This window comes from Alosa pseudoharengus, unplaced genomic scaffold, assembly GCF_046254945.1.
Source record: "Alosa pseudoharengus isolate Yale_2024_CS ecotype anadromous, Long Island Sound unplaced genomic scaffold, YU_APseudo_1.1 YU_APseudo_1.1_scf_21, whole genome shotgun sequence".
In the NCBI taxonomy this organism is placed as follows: domain Eukaryota; kingdom Metazoa; phylum Chordata; class Actinopteri; order Clupeiformes; family Clupeidae; genus Alosa; species Alosa pseudoharengus.
The window spans coordinates 30795018-30815930 of NW_027468674.1; the positions used below are offsets into that span (position 1 = coordinate 30795018).

A 20913-nucleotide genomic window follows, 5' to 3' on the forward strand; every position below is an offset into this window, starting at 1 on the left:
TGTCATTTGATATGTTTGTTCAATTATGATTCTGTGCTCAATATACCTGGTTAGAGCTAGAGATGCACTTTTTGCTACCATCATAGAGCGTATAACTGTGAGGATTGACTCCTCATTGGAAGTTTAAATTCTTTTTTATTTTATCTTCCTTCATTCCTCTCTTCCTAGGGTTTCTTTCTGTCTTTCTCTGGTGCCTCTGTTTTCAAGTCTTTTTTTTAAACGAATTCCTGTTGTATTTTGTCCAGATGTTTCCAAAGTATTTCCAAGAAATGTGTGAGGGTATAAAGCTTGAGCCGGGGTCCCTGGACTCTGGACACTGGAAGGTCACTGAGGGCTGCACTGAAGGCCTCGTCCACATCGACAGGTTGGGCCTCTGATTTTAATGGCTGGCAAAGATCCCATAGCGATGACCTCATTTGGAAAGATTGGATGTGATTAGCCAGCTAATGAGAATTGTTGTGTAATTTCACTCTTCCGAGGCTTGTTACACGTTTTATGAGGCTTCCCGCCTGGTCAGTAACTCTTAAACTTGATTGACAGCGGCTTAGAGGGATTGTTGCAGGTGCGCCCTGATTGGCTAGCTCCAAGTCACATGACCAGGAGCCAGCAAAGGAGCAAGGGATGTAGTTGCTAGGCATTAAGTCTGGACCTGCTTTTTAACATTCATGGGTGTCACAAGATGCAGCACAGCACAGCGCGGTGGAAACGAGGATGGGTAGAGCGAGAGAAAGATGGGTAGAGCGAGAGAAAGATAGGTAGAGCGAGAGGAGGATGGGTAGAGCGAGAGGAGGGCGAAGCGAGGCGAGGGGGAGACTGTGTGAGGTATAGCCGAGTGTGGAATGTGCAACGCTTCCCATATCAGCAGGCTGCGGGCTATTCACAGATGTTCAGTTCCCTGGCCAGAGCATTCTTGACATGCTACCAGTAACACAAAATGAAGAGAGGTATTGTTAGTGTTGTGCCATCATCATCATGTCTGCTCAGTGCATATGTGCACTGCTAGTGTGTGTGTCCTGTGTGTGTGTGTGTGTGTGTGTGTGTGTGTGTCCTGTGTGTGTGTGTGTGTCCTGTGTGTGTGTGTGTGTGTGTGTGTGTGTGTGTGTGTGTGTGTGTGTGTTTGCGTGCATACACATGTCCATGTTTCAGGAGTGTGTGTTGGACATTGGTGAATTGTGTGTGAGAGAGTGATTAGACTCAAGCCTTGTCATTAGGACCACATTTGTGCTTATTAAAGATCATGGTCCACTGAGTTGAAAACAGAATGAATCAGGTTGTAGAAGGTAATAATGTATTAAAGGATATGCATTTTAAACCCCAGAAATTCTGGCTTTTTCCACTCTCTATCTCTCTTTCTCTCTCTGTCTGACTACCTTTCCGACATTTACTGTAAACGAGCTCTTGAGACATATCTACAAAATAACCAAGAGCAACAGTTAAAAATCAAGTCTCATAAACCTCATGCTATACAATCTATAGTGGAATATACATAAAGGGCATAATTTAAGTGTTTGCTGTTGCTTTTTTTTTTTTTTACTTTTTGGTTTTGTAAACTGTGTCTTTATTACATGCTTTCAGTGTCATTTTTTTACCATTCTCTCTGTCTTGCTCTTTGAAAATGACTCTTTGGTGAGAGCCGTCTGATGCGTGGCCCATGTGAGGGGGCATTGGGGCGGTGAGAACCAGACTATGCATGTCTCTGATGCTTTTTTTTTGTGTATTTCCCATGTGGATGTTCACTTGATGGACAAAACATACAGTATTAATGAAAATAAAAATGGAATAAAGGACAACACCCTTCCTCTGTCCGTCTGTCTTTCTTCCTGACCAGGGCAATTACCTTATTCTGTCTCTCACACATTGTCTGATCCAGTTTGGACCAGCCTGCCCATCTGTTTCTGTATTTGCTCTTAGAGTTATGATGTTCATCTGCTGGGCATGTTTGAGTGTGTGTGTGTGTGTGTGTGTGTGTTTATGTGTGTGTGTGGAAAGTGACTCTCTCGGTGGGACGAGCTTTGAGGGTGGGGCAGGACAGAGGTGAGCTTGGAAGTATCTCCTGATGGCAGCGTGCCTGAGTAAACCAGCAGTCATCGCTCACACCAGGCTGAAACAATTAAAGGTAGTAAACATCCCTAGGCAGGACATAAGGTCTGCAGCTTCAGCTTTGGAGCAGCACATGTGTGTGTGTGCATGTGTGTGTGTGCGCGTAGGAGTATGGAGCTTAGGTTAAGGAATCTGACAGTTATTCAGTGTAACACTGCCCCACTGTGGCTATGGGAGCTATCGCAATATATTTCTGTTTGCTTACAGCTTCAAGTCTAGTACACTTGAGTAATGATCATCCATGAAAACCCCTGTCCTAGAAGGATCTCTCCTGTATTTTATGGAATTTCAGATTTAATCAGCCTAGAGTATCCCACTGGATACTGATCACAGGATTTCAATGTTTGCTCTCCGTCATCATTGGGTAGGGTTTGCTGAGGGGGTACATACTTCACTGATGAGTCTTTGCTATCCCGTGACATTAACCAGTGAAAAGTGCATGTGACTTACGGGGCAGCAGAGGCGCTCAGTGTGTCAGTTCTGCTTCCTTCCTGACAGAACCCTGATGACAGAGATGAAGAAAACATCCATGACTGTGGTGACACTTGTACAGTAAAGATCTTCAGTGGGAATACTAGTAGCAGCACAGATCTACAAAAGCAATGCTTAGCTTTAAACACACACACACATACATATGCTTATATTGTTTATCTTCACACTTTAAAATTCATGTTTATCTTGTAACTTCCAGAAAGTAGCCTTCATTTTTATGCACACAGCAAATAACTACTGTTTCATCTTGGCAGTTGCAGTTTATGTGACATTCTGACACTTAGTAATATGTCAAGAGTCTACACCATCGGAACGGTTTGGTGGGATCATAAATTATTCAGGTCCAGGATGTGCAAACCAATTTAAAAAGCAAACATTAAGTCAACCAATAAGCACGGCATATATATTCAAAAAGGAACAAACGCAAAAGGTGAATTATTTATTTGTCAGGAAGAACGGTGCATTTCCTATGCTGCTTATTTTCCTCCCCTCCACCCTCAAGAAACTTCATAACACACACACACACTCAGCTTTCCGAAATCTCCTGTCCAAATAAAAAGTTCTGGATGAAGAGATTTTATTTTCTACTTCATCCAAATATACTTCATCCAAAACGCTTTCCCTGAGGTGAAGTGTTTGATGGGGCAGCTCTGTACACACACACACACACAACATCTTCTATTCTGCAGTTGCTCATTCTACCCTCCCCATGGGTTTGTTTAACGGTCACACCCTACTGAGTTCAGCTACCCAGACAGAAACTCCTCACAGATATCAGTACAGATATCACAGTAGGTTTTGCTCTCATAAAAACATCAAGCTCAAGCAAAATAAAATCCTTCATCAAAAATGCCCTGTGTGCGAGTAAAGACAAAATGCATCACTCAAAAGACAAAGTACAACAAAATGTTTTGCTTTATTCCACAGTCCTCAAACATATTTGATGCTCACAATAATACTCAGTTCATGTACTACATGACCATATTCATTTCTGTATATCCATCTGCATACATCATGCATCCTACCTATGAATGTTTGTACTTGCACCTTTATATTCACAGTTAAAAAAAAATGCTTTGGGATTGTGTCTGAATGATCTGCTATCCAACCATTTGGTCTAGCTGTAAACTGCAATAAGGACTTTAGATGCATTACAGCTTGAGAGAAAAATAAATTCACTTGCATGTCGGGTAACCAAATGAAAATCCCTGGCACGTTGTGAGAATGGCTTCCTGAATACTTATCAGCTTCTAATTTCCTCTAAACTCTCAAAAAAAGTGTCTCTGCCTAAGGGGGTGCATGGCTTCCTAAGTCAGGGCCCAGGTGTGGCTTCCAACTCGGGTTGCTTTGGGATATTAGTCCTTTAAACTGTAACAAGGGCACATCATATGGCCACAGTTGACACACAGTAAAACATTAAACTTGATGCAGGCAAAACATGGTGACTAATTGTGACTTATTTTGGTCAGGTTTGCCCATAGCTCATGATGGATCATTCAGTAACAGTGTCCAGTAAGCCAACTGTAAAGATATTTACTGGTACCTGAGAGGTTTTGAAGGCAATGTTTGGCTTTGTCTGTGTAGACTTGACCGTTTGCAATACCTGCAGGGCATGTTCCTCACCACTAGAGGGGGTGCTAAATGCCCAAACATGGGATCCATTTTATGAGGTATGCCTGTGACTTCACATCGCCATTGACCTCTTTACACCTTAAGACACGGACACATAACAAAACGAACAATAACAAAACAAACGATACAAACGGACTGTAGAACAAACACAGAGATAAAGAGTTCATATTTGAGCTGACAATAAGATTTCATGTGACAGAGACCGTGTTACCACCATACAACCTTTACCCCCAGAACCACTGTCTTATAAAAACTTTTTTTTTAAAAACAAAGGTGTGTGTGTGTGTGTGTGTGTGTGTGTGTGTGTGTGTGTGTGTGTGTGTGTGTGTGTGTGTGTGTTTGTGTGTTCCATCCACCATCCAGATTTTCTCCAGCCTCCATTGACAGATGTCTTATCTGGAAGGCCTGCAACAGGCCCATGGCTACATCGTTTTCCCACAGTCCCAGAATCCCTCCATGGGTGTGGGCCCACCCTGACCCGGCCCTGGGCCTGCTGACGCTGGGAGCGGGTGGACGCTCAGAGGCCCTTGTTGAAGTACACGTACTGGACCTTGTCTCCGTACTTTGAGGTGATGGACTCTCTCAGCTCAGGCTCCAGCTTGGACACGGCCATAGAGCTGCACACAACAGACACGCAAGTGCAGTCTTAAACACTGAGCTTGCACTCAGCACACAGTGATGCACATGAGCAGGACAAACCACACAGAAATATAGTAGCACAGTAGCAAGCAGCTACTAAAAAGGGGGCATCCATTAGGGGCCTTGTGTTCATATACTGTAGAATTTTTCTCTGGAATGAAAATGCTGGGGAGCGCTTAGACCTAGCATTTCATCAACAAAAAAAACGTTTCCATCTTGCTATATTTGTTTCTATGACAGCAATTGCTTGATAGCAAAATTACCAGGGTAGTCAGCTTGCTATCATCTCGAGTGTAGATAGTGGGCTGGCAGACCCCTCCCAGACATACTTTGTAGTTATAATAACAGAGTTTTTAGATTGTACATTTCTCGATAACTTTTTGAAAAACTCACGGGGAAAACCCAAACAAAGATATTCCAGCTATCTATAGATTTTTTGGTCTGCCATTAATGTTGACTTTTATTACAGACTAGCAGCGGCCCATTGTAATGACCACCAGCAGCTTTCTGAAAAGCTGAGATATTTTCAACTAAAAACGCTCGGAACAGCTGCACAGACATCAGCACGCTCTACAATAAGACGCTGGATGCAGCGGTTTTCTCCAGCCGGCCACATACACTGGTGCTTAAAACAACAAAGCACTATATAGACACGGAGCAAAAGGTGAGCCAGGGGGTACAAATCCCCTGTACATGATTCATATGATAGTTGCCTTGTCCCAGTCTGACATATACAGCTGTGTCACAGAGACAGTCAATAATGTTGAATAATGCAGATGTTGATGACTCTGGTGGTTGCTCTTACCATTGCTGGGGGAACAGGGAACAGGCTGCAGGGACCATGAAGACCAGGCTGTGGAGCAGAGGAAGCGATCAGGTTTACATTATGCTCCAAGTGCGCACGCCAAAATAAAACAAACAAAGGCATGCCTAAAGCAGGACTATTTACTTTCATAAGGCTCAGATGCTGCTCACACAAGCTCTATCTATTCTCAGGGGATTGTCACTAATTACTTTCTGGACTAGTGCTATTAAAAGGCAATCACACAGACATGGTCACTAATCACTTTTCTATCGATAAATCAAGATGACTGCACTTACAACATTCCGACCATTATGACTTGCAGTGGACAATGAAGGAAGGTGATTTTCTGTCGATACACACAAGACTGATGTTAACTTCCACAGACACATGCACCTAAACATCACCATGAATCATCAGACATTTATCATCAAACCAACTTCCAAATTAAAAAAAAAAAATCTCTTGTGTGTCATCAATCTTCACATGCATTCCAAGCAGGGAGAGGTCGCTAACTAGATCAATGCAACACAAAAGGTCTGGAAGAGTATAAACAGACGAGTGTGCTGCTGACTCTGAATTCCCAGCACAGCAGATCCAGACACTAAAAGTTGATTATGGGCCCTGAGGGGTCACTGCTGTGGCTGCTGTCACTGCCAGCGCCTGACGACCTTCAAATGAGAGGCCTCGCGCTCTCAAACCCACCTGCATGAACCTGTACTTCTCCAGCCGCTGCATGATGATGGGCAGGATGACTGAAGAGAGAGAGAGAGAGAGAGAGGGAGAGAGAGAGAGAGAGAGAAAGAGAGGGAGACAAGGGGGGAATATGATCGACACAATTGAGACACAAAGAGACACAATTAGACTTCAGACTTCAGATTTCATGAATGCAGAAAATGCTGAAGTCGTGTCCATAAGGATCCCATGCATTATTCATTAGTTATTTCATTCTACTATTCTACTTCAACTACAGACACCAATTTTATTGGCACCAAATACTATTGCCACGTTACGCATTTCAACAACATCTGACTTCAGCTGGAGAGCAAAAAACAGGCACCATTAATCCTTGCAGTAGGGAGCATATACAGAATCAGTCATGGAAAGAGTTGGTTTGTTTCCCGGCAGCTGAAATGAAGGTTAGAGAAAGGGCTACAGCCGTCCGCCAGACGGACTGTGGGAACACTCACTCATGCCTGGTGCTGCCATGGTGACACGAGAGATGACCACTTGTGTGATTCCCTTCGCTGCTGCTTTCTGCGAGACAGAAAGAGAGAGATAGAGGGAGAGAGAGAGAGAGAGAGAGAGAGAGAGAGAGAGAGAGAGAGAGAGAGAGAGAGAGAGAGAGAGAGAGAGGAATACACTGAATATTTTCCATAACACAGGTTTTGCCATGTCAGCAGAGCCAGGGCCCCAGTGAAATGTTTGAGATGCTTAATCAGATGCTGTGTCTGAGTTCCATCAATGCTGGCCATACTGACCCTCGAATGCCCCAGCTTGTTCCCATTCTCATCAGTGACAGCAATGCCATTGAGGATCTCCCTGTGAGTAGACAGAAGAGGGGTGATGGCATGACTCCCAGGAGGAAAAAGAAAGACAAAAAAGAGAGAGAGAGAGAAGAAGAGAGCGAGAGGAAGGGATGAGTCTTACTGTTGTCTCATCATGGGGATGTTCACGCAGTTAGCCGATGCCACGGCGGCGAAGGGCACCCAACGCGCCACCAGGGGGGGTGCTTTCTACAAAACACATCCAGAGAGAGAGAGAGAGAGAGAGAGCCAGGGGAGACAGTCACTTAAAAAACCAAACAGCACACAACCCCTGCTGATCTGTATATTAATGCACATTATCGTCATGGAGCCTGGCAGATTCAGTTGTCTTAGTTTATCACTCACAAACTACTCTTGTCTACAGTCTTTCTGCAAAAGGAATTAGCTTTCAGGTTTTAGGGAAATGTTCTCTTGGGAGCTGAACAGATTTGATTCCATATCCGATGTGCGCTATGGAACAGTATGTACCTTTGTGTAAAGGTTGAGTCCCACAGCAGTGACCAGAGCAGTACTGGTGGCAGTGAAATAAGCCACTCCAATCTGTCTGTGAGGGAGGGAGAGACAAGATGAGACAGACAAAAGGGAGATGTGCACATACTAAAATAAAACAAAGTCATGAAGAGGTCATGAAAATAGCTCCTATGAAGTCATATACTTCAAGTGAACAAACAATAAACCGGAAAAAATAAACCGGACTTGAAGCAGACACAGAGACGTGCTTTTGAGTTTTGACGGGAGCTTACTTTGGGGTGATGGGAGAGGCGGCGTTTCGGTTGGTGTAGTTCACCAGGGCGTTGAAGGACTGGTTCACCCACTGCCAGAACACCACTGCCGGCACTGTCCTGAGGGTAACGTGAGGAGAGGAGACGTGCTAACCCAACACACTAATACACATCTTCACCATGTGACCTGCACTGCTTACACTGGCAGTGTGCCAGGAGGTCATCTGAGGTCACTCTGATTTACACTGCTCTGGTGTGTTTTTCCATCTCTAACATTTATGAGCCCTATTCTCCACCTAGGTGTTTAGCACTGGGACATTTTAGAAACCCTGACTATTATTACACACAATAAAATATCCACCCGCATTCAAGGTTTGGACATTTTGTGTTAGGCTTAACCACTCAATTTGGACTCAATTTCAGAAGCAGGGGAGGGTGAGAGAGCAACAGAATGACCATGTGTTAGAGTGGAAGAGTTACTGTTGTGTTGGACTCAGATGAGTTAAGGTGCAGTGGGTTGAGGTGTGCTGAAGTTCACTTCTCTCACAATGCACCTGGACAGAGCCTGAGGTCTTACCGCCTCTCTCATCAGGTTCAGCCTGCTGGATCCTGTCTATACTGACCTCATTCCTGACCAGATCAATTTGGTCAAAACCCGCCATGCCAAGCAATCCAACCTCTAACCTTGTAAAGTGCTTCAGTTGAAACTGGTTCACAACTGCTCTGTCCAGTCACTGCAACCTTTCCTCTCTACCTCTGACAGTGAAGTGAGACAGCTGGCAACACTAAGACGGTAGATTAAGGTGAAGGTGTGAAGCACAGGTGGAGAGGCAGGGGGAGAGGTGACAGACAAGGACACTGCTAGTTAAGAGTTTAAAAAGTTTGACTGGGATTTTGCAGGCCCTTTTATCCAAAGCAACACAGACTCGTAGCAGGGGATCGAACCTGGGTGGGCTGATTGACAGCTGGCCAGGCCACTGCTGCTCCACCAGTATAAGCCCAGCATGACAGGGGGAGGGGTGTAGAGTTAGGAGAGCATGCGTGTTTGGTGGGTTGACTGTTTACCTGTAGAACTGCAACATGGCGCCTGTGATGGCCATGCCTCCAGGCACCTGGAAAGACATCCGACCAATCAGGTTCATCCTATCGCCCGTGTCTGGATGGAACGCAGAGTCGTAAAGCTTCTTGGCATAATGCAGCTGTTCTTCTGTAGTACCGGGGGGAATGGACCCAGCTCTGGTGCCAACACACACACACACACACACACACACACACACACACACACACACACACACACACACACACACACACACACACACACACACACACACACACACACACACACACACACACACACACACACACACACACACACACACACACCAAGTCAATCCTTCCTAAATTCATCACTCATCCAATACTCTTACCCTCCCAGGTCTGAAAATACAATACTGACCTTAAGCTTATTGACAGCTAGAGGGAGAAATGACTCATAAATGCAGTCACAAACATCAATAATGATTGATCACTCTCAAAATGCTTACTATATAATATAATACAAATAAAAAGGCCTTGTTGATGTTTAGGTCTATCTCCATCTAAAACAGTTTATTGTGTGAAAAATTTGAAGTGTATGTAACAATCTGTTTATGCTATATTTTCTCTGTAAGTCTGCATAGGAGTAGGTGCTATATTACATTTACACTGATTTATTAAGCAGGCGGTTTCATCCAAAGCGACTTACAGCAAGAGAATATAATTCAAACTACAGTGCAGGGGAGACCTTAGCTAGCAATTACTACTGCATCTGTCAATACTATTACTATGCAATACAATTATACTCTAGTAATAATATTACTATTATTACTAGAGTCTTACTTTACTAGAGGATAAGAGTGGCAACATTATAAGTACTGTACTAGGGAAAGTGTGATAGGAGGAGAAGTGGTAGAAGAAAGAGGTGGAGGAGAGAAGAAAGGGAAGTGCAGTGTTAGGAAAGTAGGTATCCTCGGAAGAGCTGGGACTTCAGATTTTATAACACATATGTATTATGCACTCATTTTAATATACAATAATCTTAGTAGTGAATTAATCTGGGTTTATAAGCAGTCTGTGTTCATATGTGTACTAGTGGCTTGTGTGCCATAGCTAAATCTGGCACATTTACAGTAGGTGACTGACTTAAGTGAGCATGTTAATTACTTTGCATTGTCCCTTATTAAATAAAACAAACATAAACAAAGTTTACATAATGCAAGTGTTCCTTTGGCACACGTGTGTCAGCTGTTGGACATCTGGGCATACCTGCAGCTCTCCACTAGTGCCTTGGCCTCATCTAGTCTGGAGTCAGGCAGCAGCGCTGTCCTAGAGTCAGTGATGTTGAAGAAATGCTTGACCCGCCCCATGAAGGTGGTCTGATCCCAGCGCGGGGCATCAATGTCAAAGCCGCTCAGGGCCATCTTGTCTTGTCCTTGTTTTCTCACACCTATACAGCACAACAACTTCAACAAGTCCTTTTGGTTAAACGTATGTATATTACAGTTTAATTAATAGTCTATCATAAAAATGAGCTGAAAATGGCAAACAGGTGGTAGATTACCCCACATACCTCTCATAGTCAAATCAGCAGTACATAGTAATAGATTTGGATGTTAAAAAAAGTACGCTGGATAATTATTTAGCATGCAAAGTAAACTGATATGGGCCAAGGGGGCATGCACTGTATACTTTAGCAACAGTATAGAATATGACAGGTGGAGCGTTTTGAGCTTATTTTCTTATCTGAGCTGACCAGTGTGGCTGAAACCAGATATCCACCAGCACAGGCACCGCTGGCGGCCCAACAAAATAAACATCAGCACTGTGCAAGGCTTCCCAGCTGATAGATCATGAGTGTCTTTCCCATAATTGCGGGATCAATGTAAGCACAGTCGGAAAATGCAACCCGACTTTTTGCACAGCACCTGAGCCGCAGCAACAACTTTCTTGACTCAGGGATGCGTTTCTCGAAAGCATCGTTGTGCAAGTGCCATGGTGACTGAGAGTGACACATGTGAGAGAGTGTTCAGAGTGACAGCCTTTCTTCTACAACTGGCCTTTACATAACTACACCCTGTGGAAACACTCCCTGAAAGGGGTGCTGAAATATGAGTTTCCTGACCTAGTTTCGACCAGTCAAATTCAACCAAAGCCAAAACATTCAGTGCCCTCTAAAAACTGTTCAGTACTCACCACAACTCTATGACATGATCTACATGCATGTTGTAAGCATACACTATGATCTTCATTAAGATTATTAGGAGTATTTCTATCTTCAGGTTTATCCAGTCATCATCTATCTGATAACAGTGTCCATATGCTACATAACGAGCCTCAACTCAGTAAGATCATTAAATGTCAAGTCATTTGTCATTTTCTCCATCAAAGCCTTACACTATCAATGATTGAACCTAAATACAACATAAGATATCAGAAGAGAGGGACACAGTCACACAGACATAGAGTTAGCGATACAACTGGAGCAGAGAGCATACCAGTCTGAATTAGGCTGTCTATGGCATTGGAATGAGCACAAGAATGTTCTTCAATTTGACTTTGAGGTGTTCTGAAATTATAGCAATAGCGTTTATCTGAGACAGCTGCAAAATTACATTATAGCCTGTACAGTTGCCAAAGCTTAAATACAGAAATAGCCTGGGCTCATTGCATTGAGAATAGGCAAACTTTCCAGTTGATAACTACGGTGGTATCACTTCAACATTGCACATGCACATGCAGCCACGACATAACTGACCTAGTCTACCAACAAATCATGGTTGACATTAACTTTTATTCGGACGAAGTAAGCTGCTAGTGTATTGGTTCACAGCTTGCATCATTCCATGCAACATGCTGCTACGAATCTGTTTGAACTAGCCTCTAGCCTACACAGATGCAAGGCAAAAATGCAATACACATGTATACAATCTTTAAGAAAAGCCACTTACTGTGTCGGAAGTGAAACGGATGTTAGTGATATGCACTCTAAGTTTACTATATTGGCTAAAAACAAAATATGAGGGTCAAGTTGGGATTCAAGATGTGGTCAAAGTGCATTCGATGCACGTGGCACATCTTTCCTCCAATCATTTGAGGGGGGCAGCTCCCTTTCCTAGATATTGATACATTTGTAGCTCTAACGTGTATCAGACACAATCTTGATAGATACTTTGTATTAAAAAGTTAAAACAATGTCATTTAACTCGGGTGAATGCGTCAGGCTAATTTTGATAGAGAAAGAATGTGCCCATGTAAAGCATTTCCGCATGCGAGGAAAGCCCTCCCTCTTCAGTGGCCAACCATAGGCTACTGTTGGCCTACCAGATAGCGCCTCCTCACTAAGAAAAATAGAATTGTATCATAAATCATGTTCATGTATATATTTTGAGTATAAATGGTAATACAAATATCAAATATTCAATATGTTGTATGCAAATGTCAAATTAGTGTATAACTTAATTTTGTTGCGTTACACAGATAACGCCAATAACGCCCCCATGAGGTAGGGTTTGTGTTCTACGTCATCATCCTTAGTAACCCTCGGTAGCGTCTTGGAGAGCTAAGGAAACAAGATGGTAAGTAGTCAAACTGGTAGCGTATTTTTTTTCCACAATAAATAGTGCTTCTTTCCGTAACTTCGAAAACAATGTTTCTTACTCAGTGTTAAAGCATAATATTTGGACCGAGAGTTTTAGACGATATTTACTCCTTACAAGAAAAGCCACCATTTGGCCAGATAGCGGTCCTCCTCTTGATGGGTGCAGGGATGGAGCTCATTTGCTGGATGAGATTAGCTAGCTAGTGTTAGCGTTATCTGCTAATTTCGACCAATCGAAACAAATAGCCACTTAGCATGATAGGCCAACAGACATTGTTGGAGAAAAACAGTGCTGTTTCGGATGTGTTCTTGCGATTCAAAACTGAAAACATTTTAAAGACCAAACAATAACGCTTAGCATGTAAGCGTAGTCCTATCTTGTATCTGCTGATGCTAGCTAGACACACTTTCCCATATGTGGCCATTAGCTTATGATTGATGAGAAACCATTACTGATCTGAATGTCTTTACCCTCACAAGCAAACGGGATTATTGTGAAGTTTCTTTTATTGATATGGCTCTCTTTAGGGATTGCTATCCATTTTGCGCAAACTGAAGAGCACACCTGACCAGGAGGTGCGAATACTCCTTCTGGGACTGGACAACGGCGGCAAGACTACGCTGTTGAAACAGTTGGCATCTGAAGATATCAGTCATATTACTCCAACCCAGGTATCTGTGTTTCCTCAGCTTGTTCAATAAGGTCCTGATTTGCGACTTGATTGTGATTTGCAATTTCTGGGCGTATTTAGGCCTTCCATCAAATCTCCAATTTTCGTGTTTTAAAAAGCATTCCCCTTTATTTTACAGTTAAATGTGATGACTAACAGTGCTTGTCTATCCTAAAGGGATTCAACATAAAGAGTGTGCAGTCTCAAGGCTTCAAACTGAACGTATGGGACATTGGTGGTCAGAGGAAGATCAGACCGTATTGGAGAAACTACTTTGAAAATACTGATATACTGGTCAGTGATTGTTTTCTATACATAATGCACACACTTTTACACTCTCATCATACAATGTCAAGAACCTGATGTTAAATACATGTCTTTCAGATTTATGTTATTGACAGTGCAGACAGGAAACGTTTTGAAGAAACTGGACAGGTAATTGAATCTCCCTGACTTCTCCTGAATCTCCTCAGTCCTGTATGGTGTACTTATTTGTGTTTTTGACTGAATAACCATTATTTTTACCTCTCTGCATGCATATTGGATTACAGAACTGTCTCACATAGTTCATATTTAACAATAGAAACCTCTGCCCTGAACAAAAATCTTGTCATTTTCTTGTCAAATGAATCGCTTCAATTGTTGAAATGTTAAAACAAGTAAAGTAAATAAAGTCAAAGTCAAATTTGTCCTGACGTGTGACTGGAGTTATGCATGTAAGTGCATGTGTAAATGTGCATGTGTATGTGCTCATCTGTGCGTGTGTCTCATTTCAGGAACTGGCTGAGCTTCTGGATGAGGAGAAGCTGAGTGGGGTGCCCGTTCTTATCTTCGCCAACAAGCAAGACCTGCTGACGGCCGCTCCCGCCTCGGAGATCGCCGAGGGCCTTAACCTGCACACCATCCGGGACCGTGTGTGGCAAATCCAATCATGCTCTGCCCTCACTGGAGAGGGTGTACAGGTGTGTGTGTGTGTGTGTGTGTTACAATGAGACATCCATTTAGCATAGGCATACTTTCCATCTTTTTTTACAACAAAACACACATACTCATACTTGCATGCTTGATGTCACACTACCATCTGATGAGACAGACAAGCTCAGATATGCTCAGACAAGCTATCTTGAAACAACAATTAACTCAGAACTAGTCTAAGGCTATATCCACAGTGTGTCGGCTGGGTTGTATCCGACACACTTTTGTTAAGATTCGCCCTCCCCTCCACATTCGGCCGTCGTATCCGCGTCTCCGGAGCGGAGCAGTTGGGATCCGCTGGAGACCCCAAACTCATTTTGCGCCGCAGCAGTATCGGACGCATATAGACAGTGTGTCAGTAATGTGTTGCCATGTGAAACGAGATGACGTACAGTACAAGCCCATGTTCCCTTCCCTGTTTTGTTGTGCTCGTTTTCACGTGATGATGGCCAGGCTGCTTTTCAAGAAGTAGGCCCAAACATTTATTCATTTGACAGCCTACACGTGAATGGCAACGGATTATAGTCTATCTGACTTAATAGACGCTGTATACAGTTATTATATACTGTAACTGTATATGTGACAAATACATCCCACTTGATCATTACAAGCACTGTGTAATGTTCTATAATGTCCATCACATGAGGTAGGCCATTTTATTTGTTTGGCATTTGTTGACACATGAATCGCAATCAACCCAATTATCCTACAGATTATAATACTATGCAATAGCCTAGCTGTCCAGGGTACAGTGTAGCCTAGCTACTGCCACAGCTCTGCACGGTCACACTGCAAAACCAAACAAAAGTTGCGCATCAATGGAGTAATGTGGACGCACATTGTATCTACTCCAAAACTGTTTGTGGACACAGACCGGATTTGATCCGAAAATCTGTGTCGAAACTGATTTGTGTAGTGTGGATATAGCCTAACATATACAGTTGCACTCATACGTTTACATAGCCTGTACATACACATGCTAAAGTTGACTAAAAAGAGAAATAAAAATAAAAAATCACCTTTTGGAAATTGACCTAACATGTATGATGTATTGATGTAACATACCCCTATGTTAAATTCCCAGGCAGATTTTTTATTTTTAAAGGCCAGTTATTTCATGGATCCAGGATACTATGCATTCTAATAAAGTTCCCTTGGCCTTTGGAATTAAAATAGCCCCACATCATCACATACCCTTCACCATACCTAGAGATTGGAACAGTTAGCCTAATAGCTGGTTTGATTTAACCTGACTCTCGCCAGATGAATTTCGTTCCGCCTAGCTCCATTCACATCCGTCTGGGATCGGTTCCGTTGAGAGTGATTTCAGCACAAGATTGTATGGTAGAGCCAATCAGGACGCAGGGCGGGAGTTTCATAGATGTGACGTAGCGTAGAAGCGACTGTGAGACTGTTCTCAGCGTCACGGGTTGGCTTCGATGTGAGTGGTTGAAGTAGCACGTCAATAGATGACGGGTGGCTTATCCAATCTTATGCAAGGATTTTTTTAATAAGGCCCAGCCTTCTGAAGCACAACTCTAATGGATCGATCCCAGATGGATGAGTGGAGCTAGGCGGAACGAAAATTGGTGTCCTTAAAGGTTGGATTTTTCATTTGTTTAATTAAGGCATTACAATCAATTTCCAAAACATGATTGTGTATTCCTCTTTTAGTCAACTTTAGCATGTGTACCGGTTTGTACAGGGTATGTAAACTTATGAGTGCAACTATAATACATCTTTGTATTACACACAGTTTGATCAGTTTCTACTTTAGTATTCTTCTGTCATTTATTACATGACTCAGTTTACACCACCCCTTTAAATCCGTTTTGTAGCCTAAAGAGTTTTGTGATTGAGCCTTTACTGCACATATGATTGAGTGAGAGTGCTTTGTATTTGTCAGAAGCTCTATATCTGTTCATTCAGTATAGTTATCATTGTGTTATTGTCATAATGGCTGGTTCTCATAACAATTTTGAGGAAATAGAAACAATAAGCTATTGGACTAAACAATGATACATTACTAAACAAAAGATTCATCTGTTTGCCTTATTTCTCCAGAGGGCAGCATAGTTATTGCACATTTATCCTCTCTATCCCTCTCTCTCTCTCTTTCTCTCTCTGTTTCAGGATGGCATGAACTGGGTGTGCAAAAGCGTCAACGCCAAGAAAAAGTAGCGCAGATGCGCTCCCTCTGCGGCACGTCTCCAGCGAGAGGCCAGTGTGTACGGCTGAATGTACAAACTAAATACACTAAGAACTCAAGGAATACTTAACCACTGTGGCCCAATATTAGGGAAGGCTGATTCACACTACATCCCTCTCACTAACCCTCTGCCCCCCCGCCCCCAACATGAGTTTCTCCTCAGCTCTTCCTAACAGGGCCTCATCGGTTGGTGTCATTTACAACACAAGTGAAACTCTTCAGTTTGAATCCACTGTGTACTGCTCTGTGGCCACCATATCAAGCCTATCAGCACAACTGTATCATGTTAGCCATGTCCACTAGCATTTTCCCCAAAAGTCCCCCAAGCCAGTTTTCATACAGTGTCTTAAGATAGAGGGGGTTGGGCTAGCATCATATCCTTGTTTGCCCTTTAAGATCTTATTAAACAAGAGAGAAAGAGAATGACATGATGGCAGTAGACAGTGATGGAGTCCTTACAAAGAAGGAGTCAGAAGAGGATGAACTTAATGTAGACCATGGTCACTACAGTATACACAGATGTGACTGTACTGTCAACATTGGGCCATTAAGAATATTCTTTAACAAAGTAAATTGTGATAAAAGTTTTGTAAAATTATTTAAGTTTTGTGTTTCAAACAAATGCTGTTCTTCTCTCAGTATTTGAATGTCAACACAGAACCATCTTCCTCCATTTGCTTTGCAAGCCTTTTTTGCAGTTTGCAGTATAAGCAGTCTATGTTGGGGGGAAGAAGTCTTGGTTGTGAAGGGTTTTTTCCATTCGTTGGACTCTGTAAGGCACTAAGCCATGCTCCATGGCAATGCTTGATACATGCTGGCCCAAACCTCTCTCCTGTCACCTCCAGATGAGCTGGCCCAGTCCCCCAGAGTTCAGTGTGTGACCCCCCCCCCCCCCTTCTCCTTATGCCTCATTCTCTGGAAAACCGACGGCAGAAGTCTTTTTATTATTGTGAGATCGTGTCTGACTTTGTGCTCTCTGCAAGTATATTTTTGTATCTTTTATTTATGGTGATGTAGCGGTTAGGAGCTTGAACGTGACAGAGGTATTTTTAGATTGGTTTGGAGAAATACTATTTACTGTGCTTAAACACTTGTGAAAAGATAATAAATATTAATTTCTAAAAATGAAGGGAACAGTGGCTCTTTTTATTATGAAGCCCTTGAGTTAAAAGTGTTAAAACCAGGGCTGTAGTGGAGGCTGAACGCAAGTAAACACAGTTTATCCACCTCTGAAATTTCAGAAATAGAGTTAATCCACCTCTCGAAAGACTTTATTCACCAATTGCTTTTAACTTTTAACATTCACACTGTATTATCCACATTCACAATATGTACACACTCATCAACTCTGTATGAATCATTTAATACCACTGGTATTGTTATAAACATTGGACAATAACCTCCACTATCATCAAACATGTTCTGAACGCCTTTATAAAAAATCCGATGGCGCAGTCCACCTTACTGTGATCACAGAATTCATAGCTTACCCACCACTTATTTTACCACTATACCCCTGATTACAACAGTACATTGTTACTAAGTCCTGCTTGGGTAAATAAACAATGTTGTGTCATTTAGCACAGAATCTTTAGTGGCACTTCTAGAGAAGTCTCCTCTCCTCTTACTAAGTCAACTTGCTTAGGTCTTATGTGGTGGCAGAAACAAAGATCAAGATGCCCTGTGTGGATCTGTCACCCAGGTTATGGAGACATGGTCAGATAAATCCTCTTTGGGTCGCAGATGTTGATGAAATATGTACGAACATTTATGTTTTGAACAAAGAAGAAACGTAAAAACAACCTTTTATATTCAATTCCATAGTCCTATTGAGTAACCAAGAGAAACCTTGGAGTTATATTTTCAATTGTGTAAACCTTGGATTAACAGTAAGGTTGCAGTTAGGTACGGATGGGGTTTAAAGTACTGCTACACACCGACTATTTAGGCTTCCGCACATAGACGCCGACATCAGTGCAGCACACTCCTCTTTCGACATTCGGTTATATTAGATTCCATTGTTTTCAATACAACCCATTCACTGTAGAACCCCGCACACCAGTACTGAAACCTTTGACTGCCGCATGTAAATTACCATTCAGCTCTATTTTTGTCTGCGCTGCTCAATAAAATCCATTGTTTATAGAATGTTCGTCAGTTCAAAATGTCGACGCCACTGTGCATGGGCAAGTGACATATATGCGGAGCACTTTAGTGTGTCTCAGTGTGTTTAATAGATCAGCATAGAGTTCAGCAGTAATAGCTCAAGTGTGATGACTCACTGCCCCTGCTGCACCAGTGTCCCCCATGGCTTGGGTTGTGCATCTTATTGTGGCTTTCACACATATGGAATCTATAGAGGCTCACAAAAGACAAAACACATTGTACACACTCTAAACATAATTTGACCAAATAAAGTAGGACATGTTCAGGAAGTGTGTACTAATCACACTAATGAGTTGAAGATATCTAGAGGTTCCTTTTTAAGGTAGGCTACTCTCTACATAGTAATAGAGGTCATGAGTGGATGTGATCCTAGTCAAGGCCATTCATATTAAATGTGCATGCGGCACAACTCGTTTCTTTGTGTAACCACAACAAAGTTGGTCCTTGTGATGGTGATTGTTCATCTGCTCTGTTTGCCCTTTGTCTGCCTGTTTAAAGGAGCATTGAGCATGACATTCTGTGTTTCAATTAGGTTTGATGGTCTTAACAATAATATTGCTTGCTGTTTCCCTTGTGTCTGAAAACCTTTTTCCCCATTAGTGTCTCTTTAAAGAGTCTTTGTTGCACCGACTCAAGGATAGCTGTTACTGTTATTGTTACCGTCAGTAATCAGTGAATTCAGTGTAGCCGTAGTAGTTGTACCACAGCTCTGCTAATGCCGTCTGCTTTCACCTCCTGTAAGAGGGACTTGCGCATATAAGCACACACACTCTCTCTCTCTCTCTCTCTCTCTCTCACACACACACAAACACACACACACACTGAGAAGTCAAAGACAGCTGCTTTCAGGATCAGGCTATCCAAGTTCTCTCCTCTTTCCCTCACATAACCGAACCAGACTCCAAAAACACCTCTGATCTGGGATCTGTTGCGTTTCCAGCTCACAGCATGTAAGACATTGGAACATATCTGGAGACTTATCTGCTGTCAGCTTTCCCACTCTGAATAGGCCACTTTTGTCTATGAATGCACACTGATACATAAGCAGGATAGGGAAGACTGGTATGACAGCTATGCTGTCTGCAATGCATAGTTTTCTTCTTGTGGCTTGTGCAGGTCTGTGCCCCTCTGAGCAATGGTGCCTGATTAAGAGACCTGATATGGATCTTCTGTCGGCTAAAGCTGCTCTTCTATTCAGCACGAGACGCCCCTCAAGAGGAGAGAGAGGGAGGCAGTCAAGGGCCTGATGCCGAGATCAGGATGATAAGCAGCTGTGCGTGTTTGTGTGTTTCACTCATACATCATAAGATAACGACTCCAAAAAGCCAGTTAAAAATAGACACAGTCGCCATAAAGGAGCCTGTTCATGAGATATGCTCTGAAATCTTTCTGATGCCGATAGTAAATTTGATGCATGGTCATTTTTATGTATTTTTTTTTTTTTTTTTTATATTAACAAAAGCTAATTGTGCGTGTGTGTGTGTCTGAGTAGTATTTGTGTAATGCCCAGAGGAACACATGGAGACTTCAGATGAGGCTGGGCTGGTTTCCTCACGCTTGTTCCCGTCATTAAGGCATCAGGGAACACATGATGCCACGCAGGGGAATTTGTTTCAGTCCGTCATTCTGAACGGAGTTGACTAATAAGGAACTAAACAGCATCTGACTCATGTCCTTGTCTGCAGCGGAGCTAATGATCATCCTCTGTGTGTGTGTGGGTGTGTGTACAACACACGCAATCCCCTTGATTCCCCCACACTCCACTACCCTGAGCGACACCCTGTGTGTGTGTGTGTGTGTGTGCCATGGTGGATTTGTTAAGTCTCAGCAAATCCTCACTGAAGCACACTCTCAAAGACAGGCAATTAGATGGGCCTGGCGGCAGCCGACACAGTCCGTACCCGTATTGAGGCTGCTTGCAGGTATCAGGTATAAAGATGTTCATGTAAACACACAAAGTCAGCATTATTATTTGCAAAAGGTTCTCTTCCTATAGATTCCAGCCTTATTTGTGGCCTTAGAGTGGTTATTTGTGTGTGTGTGTGTGTGTGTGTGTGTGTGTGTGTGTGTGTGTGTGTGTGTGTGTGTGTGTGTGTGCGTGTGTGTGCAGTTGAAAAGGCTGACTCTCAGATGTGAGTGAGTTGGATTCAGAGACAGGGCTGATGTCTATCCCATTTGCGGGTGACTGAACAGCTAGAAATGAAAAACAGAAAGACTGCACAGAGAGGGGCAGAAAGAGGGGGAGAGATAGCGAGACAGAGAAGAAAAAGAGAATGAAGCACTATAGTGCCTACTCTCAGCAATGCCCTTTGAAGCACATAT

The 20913-nt window shown here is 42.8% G+C and overlaps 3 protein-coding genes across 3 annotated transcripts in view; 2 read left to right on the top strand and 1 right to left on the bottom strand.

Moving 5' to 3' along the window:
* The window catches only part of timp2a (TIMP metallopeptidase inhibitor 2a), a 17426-nt gene extending 15621 nt beyond the window's left edge, over positions 1-1805 (top strand). The window contains exon 5 of the mRNA XM_076298597.1: positions 1-1805. This exon is cut by the window's left edge and continues 1425 nt beyond it. The gene's annotated coding sequence lies outside the window, so the exon portion shown is untranslated.
* Positions 1806-3489: 1684 nt separating this feature from the next.
* sfxn2 (sideroflexin 2) lies at positions 3490-12231 on the bottom strand. Its single transcript, XM_076298598.1, has 12 exons — positions 11921-12231; positions 10239-10435; positions 9000-9170; positions 7956-8054; positions 7681-7756; positions 7316-7401; positions 7147-7207; positions 6856-6922; positions 6371-6420; positions 5965-6014; positions 5669-5716; positions 3490-4841 (listed from the first exon to the last, which is right to left on the bottom strand). The coding sequence occupies exons 2-12, from the start codon at positions 10391-10393 to the stop codon at positions 4742-4744; spliced, it is 963 nt and encodes a 320-aa protein (XP_076154713.1). The 5' UTR covers positions 10394-10435; positions 11921-12231; the 3' UTR covers positions 3490-4741.
* Positions 12232-12465: 234 nt separating this feature from the next.
* Positions 12466-17554, top strand: arl3b (ADP ribosylation factor like GTPase 3b). Its single transcript, XM_076298599.1, has 6 exons — positions 12466-12547; positions 13099-13242; positions 13419-13535; positions 13626-13676; positions 14018-14203; positions 16350-17554. The coding sequence occupies exons 1-6, from the start codon at positions 12545-12547 to the stop codon at positions 16395-16397; spliced, it is 549 nt and encodes a 182-aa protein (XP_076154714.1). The 5' UTR covers positions 12466-12544; the 3' UTR covers positions 16398-17554.
* Positions 17555-20913: the final 3359 nt, after the last annotated feature.